Source organism: Triplophysa dalaica, chromosome 14 (genome assembly GCF_015846415.1).
Source record: "Triplophysa dalaica isolate WHDGS20190420 chromosome 14, ASM1584641v1, whole genome shotgun sequence".
NCBI lineage: Eukaryota > Metazoa > Chordata > Actinopteri > Cypriniformes > Nemacheilidae > Triplophysa > Triplophysa dalaica.
Window position 1 is genome coordinate 19,275,377 of NC_079555.1, and position 25,964 is coordinate 19,301,340.

General features: G+C 38.0%; 1 protein-coding gene across 2 annotated transcripts in view; it reads right to left on the bottom strand.

Moving 5' to 3' along the window:
- Positions 1-25,964, bottom strand: part of spon1a (spondin 1a) — a 121,327-nt gene that overhangs the window by 25,360 nt on the left and 70,003 nt on the right. For both annotated transcript variants that reach the window (XM_056766733.1, XM_056766732.1), the window contains exon 7: positions 1,687-1,751. In XM_056766733.1, coding sequence (XP_056622711.1) covers positions 1,687-1,751 — 65 coding nt within the window. The remainder of the gene's footprint in view (positions 1-1,686; positions 1,752-25,964) is intronic.

The following is a 25,964-nucleotide window of genomic DNA, read 5'->3' on the forward strand; positions in this document are numbered from 1 at the left end:
TGAAGATACGAACACGGGACACTGTATGCCCTGTCAACTAGTCCATGTATAATACTGTTACAAGAGAATTGTGAAAGTCCTTTTTCTTACTGGGATCTGCAGAACGATGAATTAATTCTCCAAATACTTTAAACGTTTATGAACTTAATTGAATGTTTTATGAAATTATTTTGTTGTGATGGAAACAAACGATAGAAAATATTTTTCATAACAAATTGATTCATAATAATTTGTAAACAACCTGTTGCACTTCCTGGCAGCAAATATATTCATCCTCGCTTTGCAGTTTGACACATTTGCCGCACGTGTACCTATATAGATATATTTGGGTGAAACTACAATAATTTTTCATAACGTCGACTTTTTGAAATGCTCTATGTACCATGACAACGCACAATTAGACTAAATAATAGTATTACTAACGTATTTTAAGAAAAATAATAATTTACTTCATTGATAAGCAAAACACAACATGCATGTTTTCACACTGAGAGTTGACAAGACAAGAGTTGTCACTTGACACTGACAAACATCCTGCTCCAGTCGTGGTGGAGTTTGTGGAGGATTAGCGTCGTCTTCCTCGTCAGACTCGAGCTCAAACTGGTACGGTAAAATCGCCGCCATCTCTATCTACACATATATATAAAGAGATCCAACCACATGTAAACCGTAATCCTGTAATGATGGTAGGCATTCACTTTGTGACAAATGATGAACGCGTTTGACCAATCACAACAGACTAAACCATCTGACCAATCACATGACACGAGGTAACCGTTTGGAGGGGCCTAGACGGGTGAATCGCGGAACTAATTATTTGAGAGTAACTCAAGAATTAGGGTACGAATAACTGCATATAATTACGAGATTAAAGTGTTTTTACACATTGTATGTAGATAAACTTGTTGTTGGTCACTCGATTACCCAAAGTAGGGCCTAAAAAAAACATATGTTACCTACACTTTAAAAACATTCTGAAAGCAAATTCACAAAGTGTCATCAATCTGCTAGCAGATACTGTATGTAAGGAAAGGTTGTTATTAATGCTACACAGTGATGCAGTGAAAAGCGTTTTACATTGTTGATATCGTTTTACAATGGATCTATGATATAAACTATCATTACTGGTTCTATAATGGGGCAAAACAGTTCATGGCAACATTGCAGGTTCATCTGAGGATACAATTGAGAATGCCGGTGGATGTGAATTGTGTGATTACACTAGAATCACTAAATGCAATTATAAAATAATTATAGTTTAAAAAAAGTAAAATGACTCCTATCAGTCTATGAAAAAAGGCGTTAACTCAAGAGTTCTGGGGCCCTACTGAATACAGTATAGTTTTGTCTACTATAATAGTTAATAGTCCTTTAGAACTTTTTGGTTACAAACATTCTCCATCTCCTCGTGTTCAGCAGAACAACTAACTTTATTCAAGTTTGGACCAACTTGAGGTATGACAGAATTTTCATTTTTGGGTAAACTATCCCTATAAGTCAGAGTCGGAGAACACAGAACCACAGTTTATATTCTATAAACTCTACTTAAAAATTTAGCAATGGCTCACCTATTTATGCATTGAGATTTCTACTCTTTTGAAGCAATAAAAATAAGTTTACACAAACTCACGCGCACACACACACAGACACACACAACACCATTCAAAAGCTATAACAGTTACTTACACATTGAGAGGTTGCCAGGCCGGCCACTGGGCTTTCAATTTTAACACGGTCAACACCTCATCACCCTGTGTGACAAAACAGAGAAAAGCAGTTTTAACAGAATACATTTACAAAAATTTGACATTTATGAAACTGATAGTTTCGAATTTTAAATTCACATTAAACGAACCACTAGCTATAGTAAAATGAACACACATCTGTTAACACATAATCTAAAGTATATCAAATTGATCTGCAGATTTGCAACTGTAAATTGTCATTGCGTTAAGTTTGTTTATGAAGAGGTATAATCAGTTTATCGCTTTAACTGGCTTTCAAAAGGGAGGGAACCGCCTAATAAAATGAAATCGTACAGTGGCAGAACAACAACCTTTGTATTCTTCTCTTAATCTTCATCTCATGTTATCAATGTTTTCTCTTGACAGGAAGTTATGAATGAAGCTTCTTTTGCCTCGCTGCTGATGGAGTGTTCGCATCAAAGTCTCATAAAAGCTGTAAACATATTTCATCAATGGCTCACGGCACACAGACCGGCTGTATGTGTGTACAGCTCTTTTCCATTCAAATCACATCAGGAGTTCATAGGAAGGGTATCGGTGTCACAAAACTCAGAGTGTTATTATTTCTCTGGGTTAAAGGGCACCTTTCTTTACAATACAGTACGACGCCATGTTTTTTTGAGTTTGACATGTCGTAAAGCTCAGCTCTGTTTCACAACAGGGCTCAGACTAACATCTTTTTATTTCTTGTTTGTTCAGAATCAGAATGCAAACTAGATTCACATTTTTCCTTAAGAAAAGACAGCCAAATAATAGTGTAGTTTTGTTCTTGCATGTGCTTCTATGTAAATACAATCCTGCAACTTCAGTTAATTGAAGACAAGAATCAAAACTCACAACACCGTCTAGAAAAAAAGGAGAAAAACTTTTCAGTTTTTTACTACACTGTTGTTGTGTAGTAAATGTCCCAAAAGCAGCAGGACATATTGTCAGTTACTTGGTTTGTATTTATGTGGCATTACTGGATAGAAACCCGCTCCCGAGTCAATTAAAAAAGGTCCAAAATTCCATTTCATACACATATGCATTATACAAACGTCAAATATCTTCTGATTAATTTGTTATTGTGTGGAATCACAGAGCATTTTTGCCTTAACTGTGGACAGACAAATTACTTCTTACTGAAAACCTGTTGCATGGCGACTGGTTAGGACACGTTTGTCAGGTTTAATGACAAAACAAAGCTCAACAAAATCAAGAGCTTGAGAGACACTCATTTCTATCTACACGGATTCATTATGGTAGCAATACATGATATCTCTGTGAGCTGGTGGCTGCTGGCGCAGATGTAAACTCTGGTGGTTTTAATGTGATGCAGACACTGGTGTCCAGAATAACCAGTGATGATACACAGGATAATTCACCAGCTACTGGCTTTCCCTCAAATACATAAATAAGTGCAAGACTCAAGCATTGAGTAAATCCTTGGAGTGAAACAAGCCACAGAATGTATTACATTCAGTGCATTGTCTACGTACTTTAATGGGAGGTAAAACCACAATGCAATGCATTTCTAATTCGATTCCACAAACCTTACTTGCTGTTAAGACATAATCAGGACATTAATAATGCAAGACAAAGCTATAGTGGAAAAACGAAGTAACTCAACTTAATTAAATCTATAGCGCTTTGTTCAATTTTAATTTTTACAATGCATCAACACATGAAAACATGTTAACTATAAGCAATACATTAAATTTATATAATATAAGTATGGATTATATATACAAACTGAGTGTTAATTTGTCCTTCAATAACACTGCAATTTTGCTGTGTAGAATAGGTATCAAGAGCAAAGTTAATAGATACACTCTTGTACAAAATATACAGTGCACACAACTCACATGAGGCAGAAGGACACACACGCATGCTCATATTCACACAGCGCACATAAACACTCAGCTAACACAAACAGTCACACAGAAACACAGACACACACACACACACACATGTACAGACCCACAAACCAACCAACCAACTATGACAAAAAACAAATAGGATGGATGAATGGATGGTTGGTTGGTTGGATGGTTGGCTAGTTGGTGGATTAAATGATTGGTTGGTGTTTTAAGGCATCTTTCCAGCTGGGGATGGCAAACAAATTGAAAGCAGAATTGCCTCTTCCACAGTCACGAGCACTCAGATGCTCAGCCTGTCGCATGAGACCAAAGGTTTTGAGTGCCAGAGAAAAAAGCATCAAACTCTTGAGTTATTATGAAATGCCATCTGTCAGTGGGCAAGGAATATACAACAGACACTTGACATATCCACACTAATCATTTGTTCCAAAGCAACAACAAAAGAGAAAACAAGGGCCTGGTTTCATCAGTCCACTATGAAATCTGGTCAATTGTATTATTCCATTGAGGGCTACAAAGTGTTCTTGGCAGCTTTAAGTTCTTAACAGATTCCAAATGTACTTGGCAGCTTTAATTGCAACTGCCTGTTGCATAAATCCAGTATATTTGCATTAAGCTTTGATGTATCAGTTTCTTAATACAGACGTGGCCAAAAGTTTTGAGAATTACATAAATATTGGAAATTGGAAAAGTTGCTGCTTAAGTTTATATAATAGCAATTTGCATATACTCCAGAATGTTATGAAGAGTGATCAGATGAATTGCATAGTTCTTCTTTGCCATGAAAATTAACTTAATCCCCAAAAAACCTTTCCACTGCATTTCATTGCTGTCATTAAAGGACCTGCTGAGATCATTTCAGTAATCATCTTGTTAACTCAGGTGAGAATGTTGACAAGCACAAGGCTGGAGATCATAATGTCAGGCTGATTGGGTTAGAATGGCAGACTTGACATGTTAAAAGGAGGGTGATGCTTGAAATCATTGTTCTTCCATTGTTAACCATGGTGACCTGCAAAGAAACGTGTGCAGCCATCATTGCGTTGCATAAAAATGGCTTCACAGGCAAGGATATTGTGGGTACTAAGATTGCACCTAAATCAACAATTTATAGGTTCATCAAGAACTTCAAGGAAAGAGGGTCAATTCTTGTAAAGAAGGCTTTAAGGGCATCCAAGAAAGTCCAGCAAGCGCCGGGATCGTCTCCTAAAGAGGATTCAGCTGCGGGATCGGAGTGCCACCAGTGCAGAGCTTGCTCAGGAATGGCAGCAGGCAGGTGTGAGCGCATCTGCACGCACAGTGAGGCGAAGACTTTTGGAAGATGGCCTGGTGTCAAGAAGGGCAGCAAAGAAGCCACTTCTCTCCAAAAAAAAACATCAGGGACAGATTGATCTTCTGCAGAAAGTATAGTGAATGGACTGCTGAGGACTGGGGCAAAGTCATATTCTCCGATGAAGCCCCTTTCCGATTGTTTTGGGCATCTGGAAAAAGGCTTGTCCGGAGAAGAAAAGGTGAGCGCTAACATCAGTCCTGTGTCATGTCAACAGTAAAGCATCGTAACACCATTCATGTGTGGGGTTGTTTCTCATCCAAGGGAGTGGGCTCACTCACAATTCTGCCCAAAAACACAGCCATGAATAAAGAATGGTACCAAAACACCCTCCAACAGCAACTTCTTCCAACAATCCAACAACAGTTTGGTGAAGAACAATGCATTTTCCAGCAAAATGGAGCACCGTGCCATAAGGCAAAAGTGATAACTAAGTGGCTTGGGGACCAGAATGTTGAAATTTTGTGTCCATGGATCTTGACTTGATCATGCAGAACGTTGCGCATCCTTCACAAAAGGTAAATCTTAAAGAGACTGTGTCATTTCCCCGAATGGTGAGGTCAACTAAAAATCAGGGCCTAGTAAACATCTGATTACGCAAAATATCAAACAATAGGCAATTTTTTTTTTTAAGTTAGGGCTACCAAACATTAGATCACTTACACCTAAGGCAGTCATCGTAAATGAAATGATAACAGATAATAGGTTTGACATACTTTTCCTAACTGAAACGTGGCTTAAACATAATGATTACATTGGTCTAAACGAGTCTTCCCCCTAGCTACTGTTATAAACATGAAACCTATTCAGCTGGTCATGGAGGCGGTGCTGCAACAATCTATAGAAATATTCTTAATGTTACTCATCTACAGTATGCAGGTTTATGTCATTTAAAGCGCTTGTTTTAAAAGACACTCTTCCAGATATAAGATAAGAAACATTACGATATCTCGTTTTGGCCACTGTGTTTAGACCCCCAGGCCCCTATGCTGATTTTCTAAAAAGTTTGCAGACTTTATGTCAGACCTATTGGTTCATGCTGACAAAGAACTAATTGCTGGATATTTCAACATTCAGGTAGATAATGCAAATGATGCTTTTTTAATTGCATTCATAGTTCTATTGAACTCATTTTGGGGTTAAGCAAAACATTAACAAACCCACCATCACTTTAATCATATCCTAGACCTAGTTATATCACATGCAATCGATATTATCGATATAAAGATCCTGCTTCAAAGTTATAATGTCTATGATCCCTACCTAGTGTCACATAAAATGCATATAGGAATTGAAGGCTGCATCGCTCCACATTATCGACAGGGCAGAACGATTATCCCAACCACTAAAGATAGATTTACAGATAATAATGGAAAAAGTAGTATCTACACAATTTTGCTCTTTCCTACAAAAACAAACCTACACGAAAGGCTTAAGGCCTTTAGGCCACACCATAGCACGGAAACCGCACTTGATAAAATTACAATTGACCTACTCCTAGCATCAAACCATGGCTGCATTTCACTCCTAGTTTTGCTTGACCTTACCCACCCAGCACTAGATGTCATTTGGACGTCTTTTGGGTCTGTCGAAATTTGGTCGAAATTAGCCCAAAGATCGGCGTATATTACTAATATTGACATGAGAAGAAAATCACATTGCAGTAGTTTCTTGATAAAAACGTGTGTTGCGAATATTTCTTAAGATATAATTTAACAAGTTCAACAATGTGGCTAAAGCACACAAATATTAATATAATGAGCCGATATGCTTACAATGGAAGCCGTAATATTCAATATAAAATATCCATAAAAATAACGTTGTGACTTATAATACATTTTTATAAAGTGTTTTCCCCGCTTCTTCATGAGGCACATACCTTTCAGACGTTTCTTAAGGTTGGTCGATTTGTTGTTAATAGTTGCTCATAATGTTGCATTCGTGAGAGATTTCCTTATTTATCACGCAACCGTTCTCCGCAATTTACACAGTGCATTAGTTTTTCCGGTTTTTGTTATATTTGTTGTCATTTGTAATTTGTTATAATTACAGCTTTTACGGCGCCAAAAACAAGCATTAATGTTATGCTAGATCATCATTGTCAATCAATATTGACAAAGTCGTTGACCAAAGCACAACAATTATCTTTTCTCATCCCAAAGCAAACTCCTGCTTTTCAGTTGCTGCACATTAATGAAACTTTACAATAAACTGGGTTCTATGTTTAGATGAAACTATTAGCTTCTTTGCGGCAAATTCAGAATAGTTAATCCAAAAATTATGATTATTTCATAATTTGCTAATTGTCCCAAACCTGTGTTAATGTCTTTGCTCTGCTGAATTTAAAGGGAGAAATTTTGAATAATGTTTGTGACATGGCCACGATTGCAGTGGATTTGAGAAAATGAAAACTTGATCTTAAACAAAGTTCATTTCAAATTTCAAAACCAATGCCTTCATTCTGCGACAAGTAAATTTTGATGCGATGTGGAGATGGTGGTCTAGTGGGTTAAACCACTGAACTGGTTATCAAAAGGTTGCTGGTTCGATCCCAGCAGCCACCACCAGTGTGTCCTTGAGCAAGACACTTTACTCCATGTTGCTCCAGGGTGATTGTCCCTGTAATAAGTGCACTGTAAGTCGCTTTGGATAAAAGCGTCTGCCAAATGACTACATGTAAAATGTAAATGATGCCATTGAAGAAAAAGACCATTGGATGAGAAGGTTCTTCACTTCACATCTCATTGATGCTTCTAGGTGGTTGCCCTGCGGGCCTATTACAAAAACTGCAACTGGTTCAAAACGCGGCAGCTCGAGTTCTTACACGTACAAAAAAGTATGAGCATATAACCCCTGTTCTGTCAACCTTGCACTGGTTACCTATAAAGCATCGCATTAACTTTAGGATCTTGCTTATGACTACTAGATAGAGCGGAACTGTTACTATAGCAAAGATTTCAACTTAAGAGTTTGTCTCTGAGGAGGCTATTAAAACAGTAGTACTAAAGCAGAATTTTTAGAATACAATTTAGTGTACGGAAAAAGAGCAATTTAAGTATATTTTGAAAGTGTACTTTTTAGCAAAGAGCCACACACACCACTATAGTTAGCCTAGGCTTACGGAGCCGCACTGCAAATTTTTTCTAATCTTTGTACTTTTTTGTCATAAGTTAGTATAACGCAGGGTATGTTTCCATAGATACACATTAAAAATGTCATATATAAAATAGTACTTCTTAGCTGCTTGCGCGTGCCAACCCCGCGAAACCTGGAATATAAACTGTGGTCTGTGACCGTCACGCGAAGTGTACCCGACTCACTTCTGAGTGGAACACACTACAGCCGTTTTTCTGAGGTAAAAGCTTTTTACTTAACCGTTTTATTTAAACTCAACCTAAAGCATAAGCTTACAACAAAAGAAAATTCCATATTATGAAGAAATTAATAATAATCATAGTAATAATCATCGAATAAGGACACAGACAGTCTGGGGGGAGTTTCTTTCACGCTTTCACACAACAGTTGACGGACCGTCTTTTCCGTTAAATGTAGGCTACTGCATTAACTGCTCACACATGGTTTCCTGTCTTTTATGTGCTGTTTACATCTGAACCGTATAACGTTAAAGGCCGCTGTCGTACAATGTAAAATACCTTTGCCGGGTCCAATGTTATTGTACGGAAGGCGCCGTAAATCTATATTCCTAAACTGTGAATCGAGGCATTTCATTTAGGCTATATGCGAACTGAACCATCTTTACAACAAATTAATTATTCCTTTTGAGTAACAAACTGAGAACAAATGTGTTTTTCTTTGTCACTGCAGATGCAGTCAAAATGTGAAACAGCAAGGCCACCGACCACATAGTCAAAGCCATGCGAGACCACACGGCCCCTGAGCGATCTGGCGGTAGCGGGCACCGTGCAAACTAAACTGTTCTTATTACATTTTGTTATTCAAATGTTTCGATCATTTGTATGTTATGTAACTGACAATAAATGTTTCATAGTACTTCTAGTTAGCTGTCTTATTTTGAGGTATATAATATAATATTGAATGCATAAAAATGATTTTATGCTTAAAATGAAGTTAAATTCAAGTCTGTAAAAAGACAAAACTTTTTATAGACGTCTTTCAACAACCCGAAAAAGACGTCTTCTCAAAGACCGGAAAAATACGTCTTATCACCTTTCACTTTTCAACCACATTTCGACGTAGTTTGGATGTCTGGCACTGACATCTTTTTGCTGGGTGGGTACCGTTGATCATGCCAAACTTCTAGATCGCATACGGAATTAAAGCCATGTATGGTCCATACTCAGAATTTGTGGTCTGCTTTTAACCCATCCATGTGCACACACACATCCAGAGCAGTGAGCAGCCATTGCTGTGGTGCCCAGGGAGCAGTTGGGGAAGAGTCTCACCTCAGCCATGGTTTTGAAGGTGGAGGAGAGCGCTGACCATTCACTCCCAACACCTACAATCCCTACTGGTACGGAGGCTCAAACCGCCAATGTATGGATTACAAGTCCGAGTCTGTAATTATTATGCCACGACCTATTCCTATTCCTCTGTCTATTCTCTAATACAGTACATGCTCCACCTAGGTAACATTATAAGGAAACCTGGAATTCGTTTTCATAGCTATGAAGATGATATACAGTTATACATATCCTCTAGACCGGACGGAACCTCAAAATTAACAAAACAGGAAGAGTGCGTTCAGGACATTAAACATTGGATGACTAGTAATTCGGCTAAAACGGAGATATTACTTTGCAGACCAAATACATGTAAGCAGATTACAACTTGCAAATAGAAGGATGCACTGTTACCTCAGCAAATATAGTTGACATGGGCGTTACATTGGACAGCAACCTGTCTTTTGAAAACCAGATGTCAAACGTCACAAAAATAGCCTTCTTCAATCTGAGAAACATTGCCAAACTGCAGAATATTCTGTGTTTTTCTGACACAGAAAAACTAGTTCATGCATGTATGACTTCAAGACTTGATTTTTGTAATACACTACTTAGTGATTGTCCTCCGTCATCATTAAATATTACAGTTAGTTCAAAATGCCACTGCTAGAGTTCTTACAAGGTCTAGAAAATTTGACCACATAACACCAATTTTATCATCCCTACACTGGCAACCCATTAAGTACTGTATAGACTATAAAGTACTTCTAATCACTTGCTAAGCATTAAACGGTTTAGTCTAACAGAGCTTCTATCACGCTACAACCCATCACGCTTTTTATGATCACAAAACTCTGGACTTCTTATAGTACCTAGAATATCTAAATCCACCAAAGGGGGTAGAGCTTTCTCATAGTTAGAACCTAAACTTTGAAAAAGCCTTCCTGATACCATTCGAGGGTCAGACACATGCTCTAAATTCAGGTCTAGATAAAAAAAGTATAAACATATAAAGCAAACTTGTGTTTGTAAGTAAATTAACAGCAGCTACGCTAACTATCCTCTCTCTGCCCTTCTCCCCTACCGTGGAATTCACATACTGAGCTGACCATAGATTGCTGGCTCAAGTAGGACCATCTCGTGTCATCCTTCTGTGAGAACATACCGACTGACCGACCATTGGGACACCCATCCCGAGAAAACTACAGATTACACCAGCACCAGCTGATTGTTATGTGCTATCCTCCAGCGAGATCCTGCAATTTAACTGATCATCCCTGATGTTTTTTCTCTCTTCCTGTAAAGATGCTTTGAAACAATGAAAAATTGAACTGAATTGAATTGAATTAGTCATAAACTTGTCTTGTTATCATCAGTCCATGCAATAGATTTATTCTGCAGTGATGAGAGAGCTTTAAGAAAAGTATTGAAGGATAAATTGATTTTGGAGATTATTATATTCTTATTAATTTACATTTACGCATTTGGCAGAGACTTTTATCCAAGGCGACTTACATTGCATTATCCTGTACATTTATACATAGGTATGTGCAATCCCCTGGGATCGATCCCACAACCTTGCAATCTTACCACTGAGCTACAGGAAAGCTGTAGGAATTCTTATTCATAATTACCAAAACCTAAATAAATACATGTTAATAGAGCTATCAACCACTGTCATCAAAATCAAACAACAAACTTTCCTAGTTTATAATTTTGTTGTATTTAAAAGTGTATTCAAAAGAACTGTACCACACCATTGTGCCATCTGAGTCTTTGGACAGAGAAAATACTATACATTTCTACTTTTTTTTAAGATTCTTCCAAATATTCGTGCTGTTGAGACTAGACAACACAAAGTGAGTCAAGGAATATAAGTGCTATGTACAGACACAACTGCACTATGTATTTTGGGGTAAAAAAGATCAATAAGGATATAGACAAACAATGAGCTATACCAAGAAGCGTAATTTAAAGCGCAGTGTAGAACAGATATTTCTTTCATAGTGATGGTGCAGGTGTAGGTTTCACTTTGTACTGTAGTTCTCCTTTTTTTCTGTCAGGGCACCTTGAAGAAATGGAGAGAAGTCTTGCCTTTACTATACCACACACTACAATGCACTTTTTAACCTCATTTGAGAGCATCTGCAGGCCAGGCCTGGGTCATTTTAAAATCCATTTGATTTAATTTAGGGAACACATGATTCACCTCTTCACAGAGGAGTGGGAAAGAGAGTCTCATCATCATGTTCACTCATGCTGGATGAAGAAATGGATTAGAAATCCTCTTTTAGAGACACGGCCACAAAGGGATTCCAGGTAGATTGCAGATAATGTGGAGGTACTCTGAATGGAAATTGTTTAATATTCTGGATGAAAATGGTTATTCTTTTTATACCAAAATGACATAAAAAGAACAAGCATTTTAAAAAATTGCATTTGCATCAAAGTTAACTATGATGTCCAAGCTTAATATGATCTGAAAAAATATAAATTATATTTGTTAAAAATAAAAGTTATAAACAATATTGGGTCACTTAAAATATGCAACATGCGAAAAATAAAAAGGGCCAACTAAGAATAACATAGCATGCTCATACAGTATTGTTCAAAATAATAGCAGTACAATGTGACTAACCAGAATAATCAAGGTTTTTAGTATATTTTTTATTGCTACGTGGCAAACAAGTTACCAGTAGGTTCAGTAGATTCTCAGAAAACAAATGAGACCCAGCATTCATGATATGCACGCTCTTAAGGCTGTGCAATTGGGCAATTAGTTGAAAGGGGTGTGTTCAAAAAAATAGCAGTGTCTACCTTTGACTGTACAAACTCAAAATAATCTCTAATAATCTATATCAACATTTTTAAAAGATCTGTAAATTTGAACTGATGGCAACAGTTTACGAAAAGAGGAATTTCTCAAAGAATCGAAGCACATGGATAAAATCCTAATAAATCATGAGTCAGAAAAATAAAGAGCATGAGTAATCTCTTTCTTCACCACCTCTGAGACTTTTTCTGTAGAAATGGGAACATTGCTGCTGGGATTTGCTTTCATTCAGCCTCAGGAACCTTACATGGGGGAGCTATTGATGTTGGGCGATGTGACCCAGCTCAATGATGTTTGAAGGGGGAGCTCAGTCCACAGACTGTAACGTGTATCCACAGACCACAGACGAGGAAGAATACCATATAACACTTTAAATGAATAATCCCAAAATCTATAAAACAGCGAAGCAAAACAGGTTAAATTGAAGACAAAACAATAATGGGGAGAACGGAGTGAGTCTATATAGTGTCCGGGTGATGAAGGGATTGCTGAGAGGTACTGTGATTACGGATGAGGAACAAGTGAGGGAGCATTGAGGAACATGTGACATGAAGTCCAAGGGGAAATACGAGGTAACAGACTGGGAAACAGAAGGGACTGTGACACAGACATAAAAATAAATTCATTCTTCATTGGCCCTGTATTATGCCCCATTGGAATAGTCCTTTTGCATGAAACTCACACTGTTGTTAAGTGGGCATCAAAGTTATAAAGCAAAGAGAACCTGAATGTCCAGTCTCACCTCACAGGAATTTGTAAATATATTAAAAGGGGGCTACTTTATATACATTTATGATGTGAATTTACTTTGTTCCTGAAGCGGGAAAATGCCAGTGTTTACTGAAAATGCTCAATCGGATTCAGGTCAGGTGATTGACTTGGCCATTGCATAACCGTCCACTTCTTTCCCTTCAAAAACTCTTTGGTTGCTTTTGCAGTATGCTTTGGGTCATTGTTTATCTGCACTGTGAAGCGCCGACCAATGAGTTCTGAAGCATTTGGCTGAATATGAGCAGAAAATAATACCCGAAACACTTCAGAATTTATCATGCTGCTTTAGTCAGCTGTCACATCATCAATAAATACAAGAGAACCAGTTCCACTGGCAGCCATACATGCCCACGCCATTACACTACCACCACCATGCTTCACTGATGAGGTGGTATGCTTAGGATCATGAGCAGTTCCTTTCCTTCTCCATACTTTTCTCTTCCCATCACTCTGGTACAAGTTGATCTTGGTCTCATCTGTCCATAGGATGTTGTTCCAGAACTGTGAAGGCTTTTTTAGATGTCATTTGGCAAACTCTAATCTGGCCTTCCTGTTTTTGAGGCTCACCAATGGTTACATCCTGTGGTGAACCCTCTGTATTCACTCTGGTGAAGTCTTCTCTTGATTGTTGACATTGACACACATTGATTGTTAACTGACAGTCTAGAGTTAAAGCACATCTTGTTTGTTTCATTTGAAATCCATCGTGGCGGTGTATAGAGCCAAAAATGTTAGAATTGTGTCGATGTCCCAATATTTATGGACCGTACTGTAAGTGCTTGTTATTTTAACAGTAGCTATTTTTTATTACAATTAAGTTTAACAGAAAATTGGTTTTCCATTTCCGTTTTTCTGGTTTCTGTATGTTAAGCTGTTTCCTTTTCCGTTTAATAAGGACTCGTTCTTTTAAAAGCAGCTAGTGTTTATGACACGTAAGGTTTTAACAGAAGTTTGGGCTTCCCTGGTAATCGATTTTGAACGTTATCCGACTCTGCTCCTACCGACCGCAGATTCAGGTTTACAAGGTACTTGTATCTCCGTTCTTTTTCTCAGATAGTTCTAAACCTGTATAAATGTATTTGTTCTGCTTAACACAAAGGAAGAAATTTGGAAGAATGTCAGTAACCAAATAGATCTCCTCCTCCACTGACTCCCATAGTATTTATTTTCCCTAGCATGGCAATATTGGGGGAAGAGATCTTTCTAGGTGAACAATCCCTTTAATAGTAGATATTTTAACAGAAAGGTACGACAATGCATTATAGTACATTGACAATCCTGCATTGTGAAAACCACAACTCTGCGGCACAGCAGTGGGTGAAAATGTGCTGTATCCTTTTAATTGTATGAGGGGACGAACATGTATCTCTTAGGAAACAGCTTTATACTCATTTTAATCCTCAATAAAACCTTTGATGAAGAGTTCAAACCAAACCCTGCTTCTAATTGGAAGCTCCTTGCGGGAACTTTTAGAAAGACTGCATAATATGCATATCCCTGCTCACTCAACAGTGTCATAAATTAAGACTTAAATTCCATAAGAAGAAGGTTGTTGTGGCTATAAGAATTCATTAGAAGAATTAAATCTTGCATTAGCACATTTTGGCAAGAATAGCACTGTAGCGCATGCTGGAGAACTGGACACAAATAAATGCAACAAACATTCTCTCTGTGATAGTAAAGAGGGAACCCTTCCTGACGTCAGCCATGTAAACCTCTCAGATTTATTGTATGTTTTGCACAGAAGGCATCTTAAATCATTTACAAGCTGTAGGAGAAGAGCATTAAATTCTCCCAACCCTTGGCATTAGCACTTGTAAAAATGTGCAAGGAAAATCATACTAAAAAGTGGCATATAAACAGGAATGTGCAAAAGTTTTTATTAATTGTTAACTTGTACAAGGATGTCCATGTGACTTAGATTGGGGAGTGTTTACAAAATGTGTGTTAGCGTGTTTAAAAAGAGACAATTATGTTCAAAGAAACAGTGAACTTACCTTCCCAAAATCTAGTTGGCCGATCAACCAACCATAGTGACTCTCCTCTTTACTCATTCTGAGCCACAGCAATAAACCATGAACTCAATTTCAAGTCAATAGAATCTTGCAACTAAACTGTGATATTATAAGAAGGCAACAGGGAGTGTTTAAGCACAGGTCCAGCTGGTGGCCATGAGATGGATAAAAGATGGTCAGTAAAATTTAGGACCCAGACGAAGCAGTTTGAAGGTACTCATCACCAACAACAAAGCAACACCTCCTTGTCCATGTGGAGGAAAGAGGATTTAGTTCACGGAGGACCTAAATGCACTCTGACAGCCAACAAAAAGCTTATTGACAGGCATGTATGGAAGAAAGAAGATCTTAGACAGCTGTTACTTTCAGAGAAGGTGGAATTTAAAAAAAAAGACGCCGGAATGGCGTTCCAACAATCCTTCACATCTATAATATACAGTATCCTGGCTGGCAGTGCTTGTGTTGAGGGTATAAGAATTAAATTCTGAAACATTTAAGACTGTCCAATTTCCTCAGTTTTGCAGAATGTCAACAGTTCCCCAGAGATTCCTGTCAAGGGTATCAAGTTCTCTCACTCATACTTTGTTTTATGTTCAATGTAGACAATAATCATAGTTTTTTTAGTCTTTTGTCTCAAGTCACACATATTTGCATCACTTCTCAACGAAAGAAAAACGAATGATATGAATTCAAACTATCTGGCATTTTGGCTAAACAAAAGCAACCAGATTGCATATACTTTAATCATGTGAGATCCCAGCTAACACAGTTACGTTGTGACAATGAACCTGGACCGGACCATATTCGTTGCCACAACGTACCATAACAACATTCTGGCGACGTAACTTTGTGATTCTCATATTCGTCGTGACGACGTAACATTGGACGTTGTTGAGACATGGTGATTACCTCCTGAAGACGTACCTGGAATGTACCATATTCGTCACAGCGACGTACCAAATAACGTTTCTGGAACGTGATAGGCATTCATCTCGACATTATACCCGATTTGATTCTGATCATAAATTTTCCATACAATAACATAATAAATAGAAATTAACATATTCATTAATCAAATGACCAGTGTCCAGGTTATCTGAAGAACAGTACATCATGTCGCTACAACATTTTCCATGGGATTAATTCATGACGTTAATTGAGGACATAGCTAGGACATTTCTGGAATGTTATCAACAATGACCAGATTCATTAATCAAATGACCAATGTCAGGGTTATCTGAAGACCAGTACATCACATCGCTACAACGTTCTCCATGGGATTAATTCACAACGTTATTTGAGGAAATTTCTGCATTGTAAGCAAATATTGAAAGAAGTTGAATGTTGCCGAGACGTCCTCAAATGACGTCTTGAATTAATCCCATGGAGAAATGGAACGTTGCCGAGACGTCGTCAGAACGCGGTCACAAAGTAATATCACAGTGACCAAATGAAGACGACTGGCGACGTCGTCAGAACATACTGCGTTAGCTGGGTGATGTGTAAACCTTCCCTTATCTTCCATTGTTACAATATTCAATTTACAAAATAGGCTTTTACATTTATGTTTTTGATGGATGCTTAGGATAGGCTTGTTTTCATTTAGCACCCACATTAAAAAACACAAAACATTTAGGTGAAAGTTTCAGTCATATAGCTTGAAAGGATGATGTTCAACATTGTTAATAAGATTGGAGTAAAAGACATCTGGCATTCCTCACATGTATTTTAAAGACTTATTACAAAAGGAAACAGAAGCTAATCACATTCTACTACCATCAAAACCACACAAGCAGGCTATAAAACAATTTAAAATTGCAGAGTCCATCAAAGCATCATGGAAAAAAGACTTAATATTCTGTTAAAATCAGTTGGGACTAGGTTTTGAAATCTATAACCGTTTCTAATGTGTATGGGATGGCAGCACCTCTGTTTTTGACATGCTGAACTCTAGACATGGCATTGAGAATATGCTAATTCAGTTCATGTTAACTTAACGTGGCTCCATTGTTACTCAGAAGGCGGGGTAAATCTGGCAGTTGCAGGGGCTGATTTGTGAGTGCGGTTTGTGTTTTGACTGTTTAAGCATCCGCCTGTACAGCGTGCTGGCAGAGACAGAAAAAGAAAAGGATCGGTGTTGGATGAGTACTGCTGTCTTCTGTGCCACCGTTGCTTATTCATTAACTGTTTCCAAACTTGTTTAAGCACTCAATATTCAGTTATTGTAGTTATGCCAGGTCCAAAATTAACACCACCACCATATGCAAGTAAAAATGTTCTTTGGTGACTATAAATAAAACAGATCACACCAGCTGGCTTGGAGCTTTATTGAGAATTGTAACATAATACATTGTTTAAATAAAATTGTAAATAAGATACTGATGTCATGCTGATGTTGGAGCAGATTCAACTAAAAAACATACAAAATTAAATAAAAAAGTTTGCAACCTGCATGAGTTCTTTGCTTTAGAGTACTTGTGGAATTATTTGTTTTCCATGTCTCTCACGCAAATACCCATCAGAGAGTGTCTTCGCGCATCCGGATGTGTCAAAGGTGTCAACAAGCTCAAATATACTGTTTGAGATAATTTATACAGACAGAACTCATGTGCATATCCCTAAAAAAATTGGTTTATTAACAAGGTTCAGGAGGAGCACGTGCAGATAACTAACTCAGCTGGCTTTCAATTACCAATCACACCAATCAATTAACTCGGCTGGCTATCGATTAGCAATCACAGCAATTAATGTTTCACCAGATTTCTGTCTTCACATTGCTGAATTTTGTCTTGTTACAGAGGGTCAACTAAGAACTAAAAGTTGCATCCAGCCTCCAACCCCATTATAAACATGAGAGCTGATTGAAAGGCCGTCTACCATTTTAGTGTTCTGCACTGAGATGTTCTCTCTGCAGGTGAAAGTGCTCACTTTTCTTTCCTCTAGATTCAATCAGCAACCCATTTCATCACTCAAGAAAGGCTCCCTGAAACCATCTGCTATTCGGAGAAAACCTCTGCAAATGACGCACACAATTTCATTTAGCCTTCCTATTTGGGCCACTCTAGTGCCCCTGAAGTCAGTAGCTTTGATTTTAATAACTATTTTAAGAATGGTGATAGGCTTTTATTATTTTTATTTTTTTATTTTATACTTACTCAAAAACAATCATCTTACATTTACATTCAAATATTACAATTACATATTTACATTAACAAATTAAGACAGTGAATCACATTTGCTTGGAAACTAAGTATATTATGAGTAATATACAGTATACTGTAAGAAATTAAATGAGTGTATCAAAACAATTAGTATAGCAAACTACATTGCATTAGTCCCACTAAGGAGTAAAACGCAGTGGAACCTTTTCTCATTATGAGCTTTTTTTTACTAAAGAGACGTGACTAAACTCATCTTTTGAAATAATTTTTCTCAGCAACTTTGTTATTATGGCTAATGAACAGCAACAGCGGGATTTATTGGCCTTATAGCACAATATACGACATATCATTGATCAGTTTATCGTGCTATAAACAGACATTGGACATTTAAGGCTTTGATTTGTTTTTTTATAACAATGAACACATTGCTGCAAAGCTGCTTCAGAGAACTGATATTGATGCTATATTTCCACAATGACTTTGAGTATAAGTATATATATTTCAGGGTTTGTGGGCAGCTTGCCCATAGTAAAGATGATTCACAAAAGGGATCTCTTTAAACTGTTGTTTTTAAATGGACAGAAAGTTAATTTACAATTATTCCTTTAGCAGATGTTTTCATCCAAAACCTGTTTAATGAATCTGTTTGTAAAAAAAAGTATAACTATAAAAATTATTCTAGCCTGATAATTTAAATAAAATAAAAGTTTGAATTAATACTCTAAAATCCCTCAAGAAAATGGAGTTTGCTTTAGAGAATTCAGCTGGAGTACTACAAATTTTTGCCGCTTTGAACTGTTCATGCACTAAAACACGACCTCTACAGTGAATGTACATATTTCGATGTTTATGCGGAAGTGTACAGATTAAGTACCTGTAACCAGTTGCATAAAGCACCTTAAGTTTTTCCCTGAAGTGTTACACTTAAGGGTTGATCTCCCTTTACCGAAGACATTAGGACAATAAATTAAGGAAAACTTAAGGTATATTTAAGGGCACACTTAAGGGAAAATTAAACTTAAGGTGCTTTATGTTACCGGGCCCTTCTCTTTACACAAACATCACACAGAAATGTTTATAGCTAACATGCAAAGATCTGTACAGTCACTGGAATTGTGATCGGTAAGCCGTGTAATAAGCAGGATAATGTAAAAGCAGCTGGTTTTTATCGTAAAATAAGCCCCTTCAGTTCAGTGCTGTAGTACTCGAGTCCGGACTTGGACCTTTTTTTATGGTCTCGGACTCGTTGGTATTGGTCTCGATAAATGTTCTAGTCGGTCTTGTCCGAGTGCAGCAATATAGGTTTTATTTTCTTCTTCAAAACAAAACATGGATAGATCAATATTCTTGTGATCCGAAAAATGTTGGGGACTCAAGAATGAGAGCCGCGCGTGCTCATAAGTTCTCTCTTCACACAGCAGTTCAGCTCCGTATGTGCTGTCGGTGTAACTAAATAACACCTGTATATTGGTTCAAGTCCGTGGGACTTGCATGCACGCCAGAAAGTGAATAACTGAATTAATTTGTGGATAATATTTAGTGTTTACGGGAGACGCTTAAACGCGAACGATTCAGCTGAACTGGTTCGACCGGTTCACTAAAAAGAAAGAACGGGTTCAAATGAATGATTTGTCGGCGGCGTGAACCATAGAGCATCAATCATTCATCAGACATGATTTCAGCGAGCAGAGGGCAAATACAATTTTGTTTCACAAATAATAAAGAATTTATCGACAGTGTGGTTAAAAGGAGACTTTTTGCAACAAAACTTTCCCCCGAAACTTGTGGGATAACATCCAATTTCGTAAGACACATGAAAAAGGCATCACAAAGAGAGGTAAGTTAATGCCATGTTTGTGTATTTTAATAAGTTTAGAAAGTAGGGCTTGAAGATAAGATTGATCATATTTTTATTGTCATTGCGATATGAATATGTTATATAAGGATGGGCACCAAAATGTGCTTTTAAACGAGCCGTGGGGCCTCTGCTCTTTCTGGCGGCACCTCTATCCAAAGTTCGAACACGCACGATCATGGGCAGACGCGCACACGTACGCATGCACGCACACACACACACATGCACATTCAAGTGTTTGCTGGTTGTTTGTTACATTTTCTATTGGCAGAATACAGTTGTTACACTTCAATAAAAAAATTAGAAGTTACACTTCCCCTTTGTGACTTTAGTGCTATACATAAAGCTAATAAAATTACCTTATTTTATCTTCTTTTTGATCATAGTAAACAATAATGAAAATGATTATCTTAGAATAGAGGATAATCTTAATGATCAATAAATGATCAATAGTTAAGTATGTGGTCTTGTAGTCATGATTTTTTTCTGTCTCTGTCTTGACCGTACCAATTGGACTTGGTCTTGACTTAGACTCGAACCTCTCTGGACTTGGACTTGATTTGGACTCGAACCTCTTTGGACTCAGTCTTGACTCGGTCTCGACTAGTCCTGGTCTTGGACTTGTCTTGGACTCGACAACAGTGGACTTGACTACAGCCCTACTTCAGTTTGATAAAAGATCCTCTGATTCACGTCCGGTCCTGATCACGCTTATGGGGCTTATCAAAGTTATTGTAAAAAAAAATCTTTATAAAAGTATATATATACTATTAATTATGTAGATCTATATTTTTTTATGTTTGTATACATCCACTATAAATATATTTGAAAATATAAAAATATACATGGGTTCAAAACATTAACGAGATTCTTTCCATGCATTGTTGCATGGACACAAAAGTCCACCTTTGTCCATTCTCCCTAGAAAGGAGCTTTGTACAGTAAACACAGTTTCAATGTGTCGGTACAGTAGTTGATGGCCAAAGTTTTGTCTTGAAAACATTGCAACTCCCTCAAACTCTTACGCTGTCTACATGTGACCTGCAACATTTAAACAAAATACTGAATCTAATTGTACCTTGTCGCATTTCGCTGCCACGGTTGGTGTAGACAAAAACTGACAATGAAAAGATACCTTCTTTAATGTGTTGTGACATTTCAGAAACATTTACTTGCATCCCATAAACAGTTAATCTGTTATCCTTTAGCATCTGTCTAGCAAAGCACCACTCGCTGTCATAAATAATTAAGTGAAATGTTGACTCCTTGCACAAGAACACACTTTGTCATGAATAATTTAAACATTGACATGTCACCACAGCATTATTATACAAGTTCCCTTTCAGTTGCTCTCGCGGTGTTCTGTTGAGAGACAGAATGGGTGTGGGTTGATCTTGAGGACCAATTATCTACGATAGGAAATTAAAATCACCAATGAACTTGGCGAATGGCACGCGTATGGTAATCTCCGCCCCATGCATACCGGTATGAAAGGAGATGCCGGCACTCGTTCATTCATCTTTTTGTTCTTCGGAACCTGCATGACTGGACGTCAGGCAACTATTCTCTTTTAGAAAACTACTACACTGATGGAAATAAGACGCGTGCAGCGCAGCTCCCCCTGTGTTCATCCGGACTTCCGCTGGGAGTTTCGGCAGTGAGCCACAGAGCATCTAAAAGAGCAAATTTCCCACAGTTGCGGGCATGTCTCGCAGATGTGTTCTTGGTTGTGACAGACTAATCCCCGAGTCTGACGGGCATGACACCTGCACTTCATGTGTGGGGCTCAAGCATACAGAGGCAGGGTTTGTCGATACGACATGTCCCGTTTGTGAGAACATGTTGATTAAAGTGTTGCGGCCACAGCTGGCTACGTTCTTTCTAAATGCTGCTGCAACCCTTTCTGCTTCCCGAGCGAGCTGAGGGGGTGATTTGGGGGTTCCCATGGATGTAGCTCTGTAAGCTTCGGCTTAGCGGCCCCGGCACGTTCACCTGGCTCGTTCCCGATGGGTGACGGCTACCTCCTTGCATCTGATGTGGAAGACCCCTGTATAGCCCAAGATGAAGTCGATACTGCCCTGTATTGCCCTGGCAGCGTCGGCCACCCTCCCCGAATAGCTTGTGGCTGGATTCTTGGTTCATGCATCTTTGCCCGCAGACTGCAGCCTGTTGGAGGGGTCGACAAAAGCTCCCTTTGAAGACTTTATAGCTCTCTTCGAATCTAGTGTTGAAATCTTACAGTGCTGTGGGTCAAGTTGCTTTCGCCCTCCACGCTATGCCGGTCAGGTGAAGGCCGACACCCCTCGCATGAACGAATTGCGCACCGCCATTGACCTTGCAAGTGCCCAGGGTCGGACGATGTCTACGTTAGTGTTCCAGGAAAGACATCTTTGGCTCAAACCTTCCGCAGATGACTGACTCTCAGAAGGCTCGCCTTCTCGATGCGCCCATCTCGCAAGCTGGGCTGTTTAGGGACACCGTGGAGGATGTTTCACAGCAGTTCTCTGCGGTGAAGAAGCAGGCAAAAGTGATAAAACATACTGTATCCTGCCCCAGTGCATACTCAGTTTGTGTGTATTCTGCGTGTCTGTGTGTGTGTGTACCAGACCCTGACCTAGGGTCATGCAACTCCTGAAAGATATTTCCCATAATTGTATAATCCTTTTCTCTGTTCATTCTAGGGGTTTCTAATGTTTTAGAGGCATGCTGGGTAGGCCACACGTTGTTACACAGTGTTTTAGTTCTTTCTGGTGACCAATTAAGTGCCATCTGTCCTGAACTTGTGCCAGCAATTGGTCCCAAATCTGTCCCGGTTACATCCCAGTCAGAGGGTGAATGGTAGTTGGCCAGCAGAGAGGCAGTTTCCAGCCAGCTTGAGGTTTTTTTTCTGGCTTTGTGCTTAGAAAAAAAACAACACTGTTGGCAATATAGAGAAGCAAATATTGCTACCCTGACGATGCTGTATGACAGTGAAGTAGAAATGTTTTAAGTTGAGTCATCCAAGCTGCAGTATCTAATGCCATGAGATCTCATCACACTCCTAATTATTACATAATGCGAACCATCACTATACTATTACAATTTTTGTAAGTTATTAAACACCTGTTACGCATGTCAAAAGAAACATTATGTTTATAAATGAAGCTGCATGCCACCGCTGAAACATCTGTTTGGTCATAACAAATACTGTATAGTATGTTGTGTGTTTTCTCATACGTTCTTTTATGTGTTTCTTCTGTTTTTTAAAGGTTGGACATATTGCCAGCTACTGACCTGGCTTTCATGGCATGGTTTAGACGTCTTTGAAGATTTCTGTAAATGCAGTTTGATTTGATAACATGATCATGTGAATATGAATTTTTTTAAACTAAAAGGAAAAACTTTTTCATGGTGTAAACATGGCCTAAGACACACTGTAAAAAGTAACTAACAATTTTCTGCCAGTACCGTATCCGTTAATCTAACTGATATTCCCGTGATCTGCAGATTCTGCAGATTCCATTTTTAAGAAACGTCTAAAAAAACACATCTCTTCCGTCAACATTTGACTGATCTGTTCTGACTCTATTTTCTTCTCTACTTTAAAAAATATATATATATACAGTTCAAAATTATTCAACCCCCAATGCTGTAAATGGTTTTAGGGAATTTAGTGTACATTTGTAATTGTATTCAGAATGAAATCCTACAAGGACTTCTTAAAGAACCATATGCAACTAAAATGACATCATTGACATAATTATTGTCATCCCAGGCTCCCAGGCCTTGCTGTCCCCAAAGAATAAGAAGAGTCGACTGCAGTATGCCAAAAGTCATGTGGACAAACCACAGAAGTTTGGGGATAGTGTTCTGTGGACTGATGAAACAAAATTAGAACTGTTTGGGCCCATGGATCAACGCTATGTTTGGAGGAGGAAGAACAAGGCCTTTGAAGAAAAGAACACCTTCCCTACTGTGAAGCATGGCGGGGGGTCAATCATGCTTTGGGGCTGTTTTGCTTCTGCAGGTACTGGGAAGCTTCAGCGTGTGCAAGGTACCATGAATTCTCTTCAGTACCAGGAGATATTGGATGACAATGTGATGCAGTCCCTCACAAACCTGAGGCTTGGAAGACGTTGGACCTTTCAACAGGACAATGATCCCAAGCATACCTCCAAGTCCACTAGAGCATGGTTGCAGATTAAAGGCTGGAACATTTTGAAGTGGCCATCGCAGTCACCAGACTTAAATCCGATTGAGAACCTCTGGTGGGACTTAAAGAAAGCAGTTGCAGTGCGCAAGCCTAAGAATGTGACTGAACTGGAGGCTTTTGCCCATGATGAATGGGCGAAGATACCCGTAGATCGCTGCAAGACACTTGTGTCAAGCTATGCTTCACGTTTAAAAGCTGTTATAACTGTAAAAGGATGTTGTTCTAAGTACTAAGATTGAATGTCACTTGGGGGTTGAATAAAACTGATAATGATGTGAGCTCAGAAAAGACATTTGTGGTTATTTCATTATAAATGTTATGTTATATTTGTCTGACCTACACGTGCCTCTTTGATTTAATTGTAAGCAGGATGACTGAATGATCATAATCAATGTCAAACCGACCAAAACAATCAATTTCAGTGGGGGTTGAATAATTTTGAACACAACTGTATATATATATGAATGGTTCCGTATACTGTGTTAGGTTATATTCTTTTGTTGTACTTATGCTGTCCCAATTGCTTCCATTGCCAACCCCACCTGTAAGTCGCTTTGGATAAAAGCATCTGCTTAATGATTAAATGTAAATGCTAAAATATAATTCAATGCAGTGCAAAAAAATGCATTGTTTAAGTTAATGTGCATAGAAATATATTATGTAAACACAAACTTTTATCCTGGATGTAATTAATCGTAGTACTTCGAAAGGGAGGGGGGAGTTGTGGACTGAGCGGTTGCTTTTCAAATTAGTTGACAAACCACCTGCTGTTTGATCTATTGGCACTGCATGATTTGAGATAGAAAACATATCTGCACAGAATATTTTCTTCTAATAAAGCTTATTAATGAATTGATGGCCAAACTAACAGAATGACCCAATACACTGGATCTGGCAAACAGCAGGAGCCCTCACTGCTAAAGTTTCTACTTGCTGTGGGAAAATCTACTAATGAGCTTTTCAGAGGGACTGACATTTCTTCAGGCTGACTTATTTAATAGGAAACAATAGTGAATATCTTTATAGTCACCCTTTGAAGTGACAGTTGAAGGAAGGCCTTGTGGGAAGTCGTTTTACATGAATACAAAACAAATAGTGCATCATCATCCATATCACAGTGCAAAAGCCATAAGTTTATAATCACAGTGCCGCCTTCTCTCTGAACCACCCCCTGAATAAATGCGTATTAAGAATGTGGGCTACTCTCCAGCATTTTATTTTGTTTTTACCAGCATATTTCTTTATTTATTACTGAACACACTGCTAAGAGTTATGGATAATTTTTTTTATTGTAAATAAATAAACTTTTGACCGGTATGTGTATGTGGTTTAAGAACACTTGAATGAAATCTCTTAAAAAGGTTTTAATCTGAAGATGTATACTCAAATTAGTTTTGTAGACAAACATATAATTGTGTAAATATATAATCTTTTTAACTAAAATATAAATTAAAATTGAATTTAATTGAATGAAAATGAATTTTAAATGGTTGCCTTCTAAATAAAAAACATGTTTTGTTTCATGATCTTTCATTTCAATTTCTTTGTCACCACATATTTCTCATAGTTCGCATTGTGATATTAAACATTTTTGATGAGTTTACTATTTTTCCTAAATGTGGAAACACTGCATGCTCTGTAGCATAGATAATGTAAAAGTATTAATTAAACGAGTACAAGGAGGAAATGACTGTCACAAGATTCTCTGTAGCAATGATCACATGACAAAGGTGTATATCCAAAAGGGTATTTTTTTTAAATCCACAGAAGGAATAACACAAG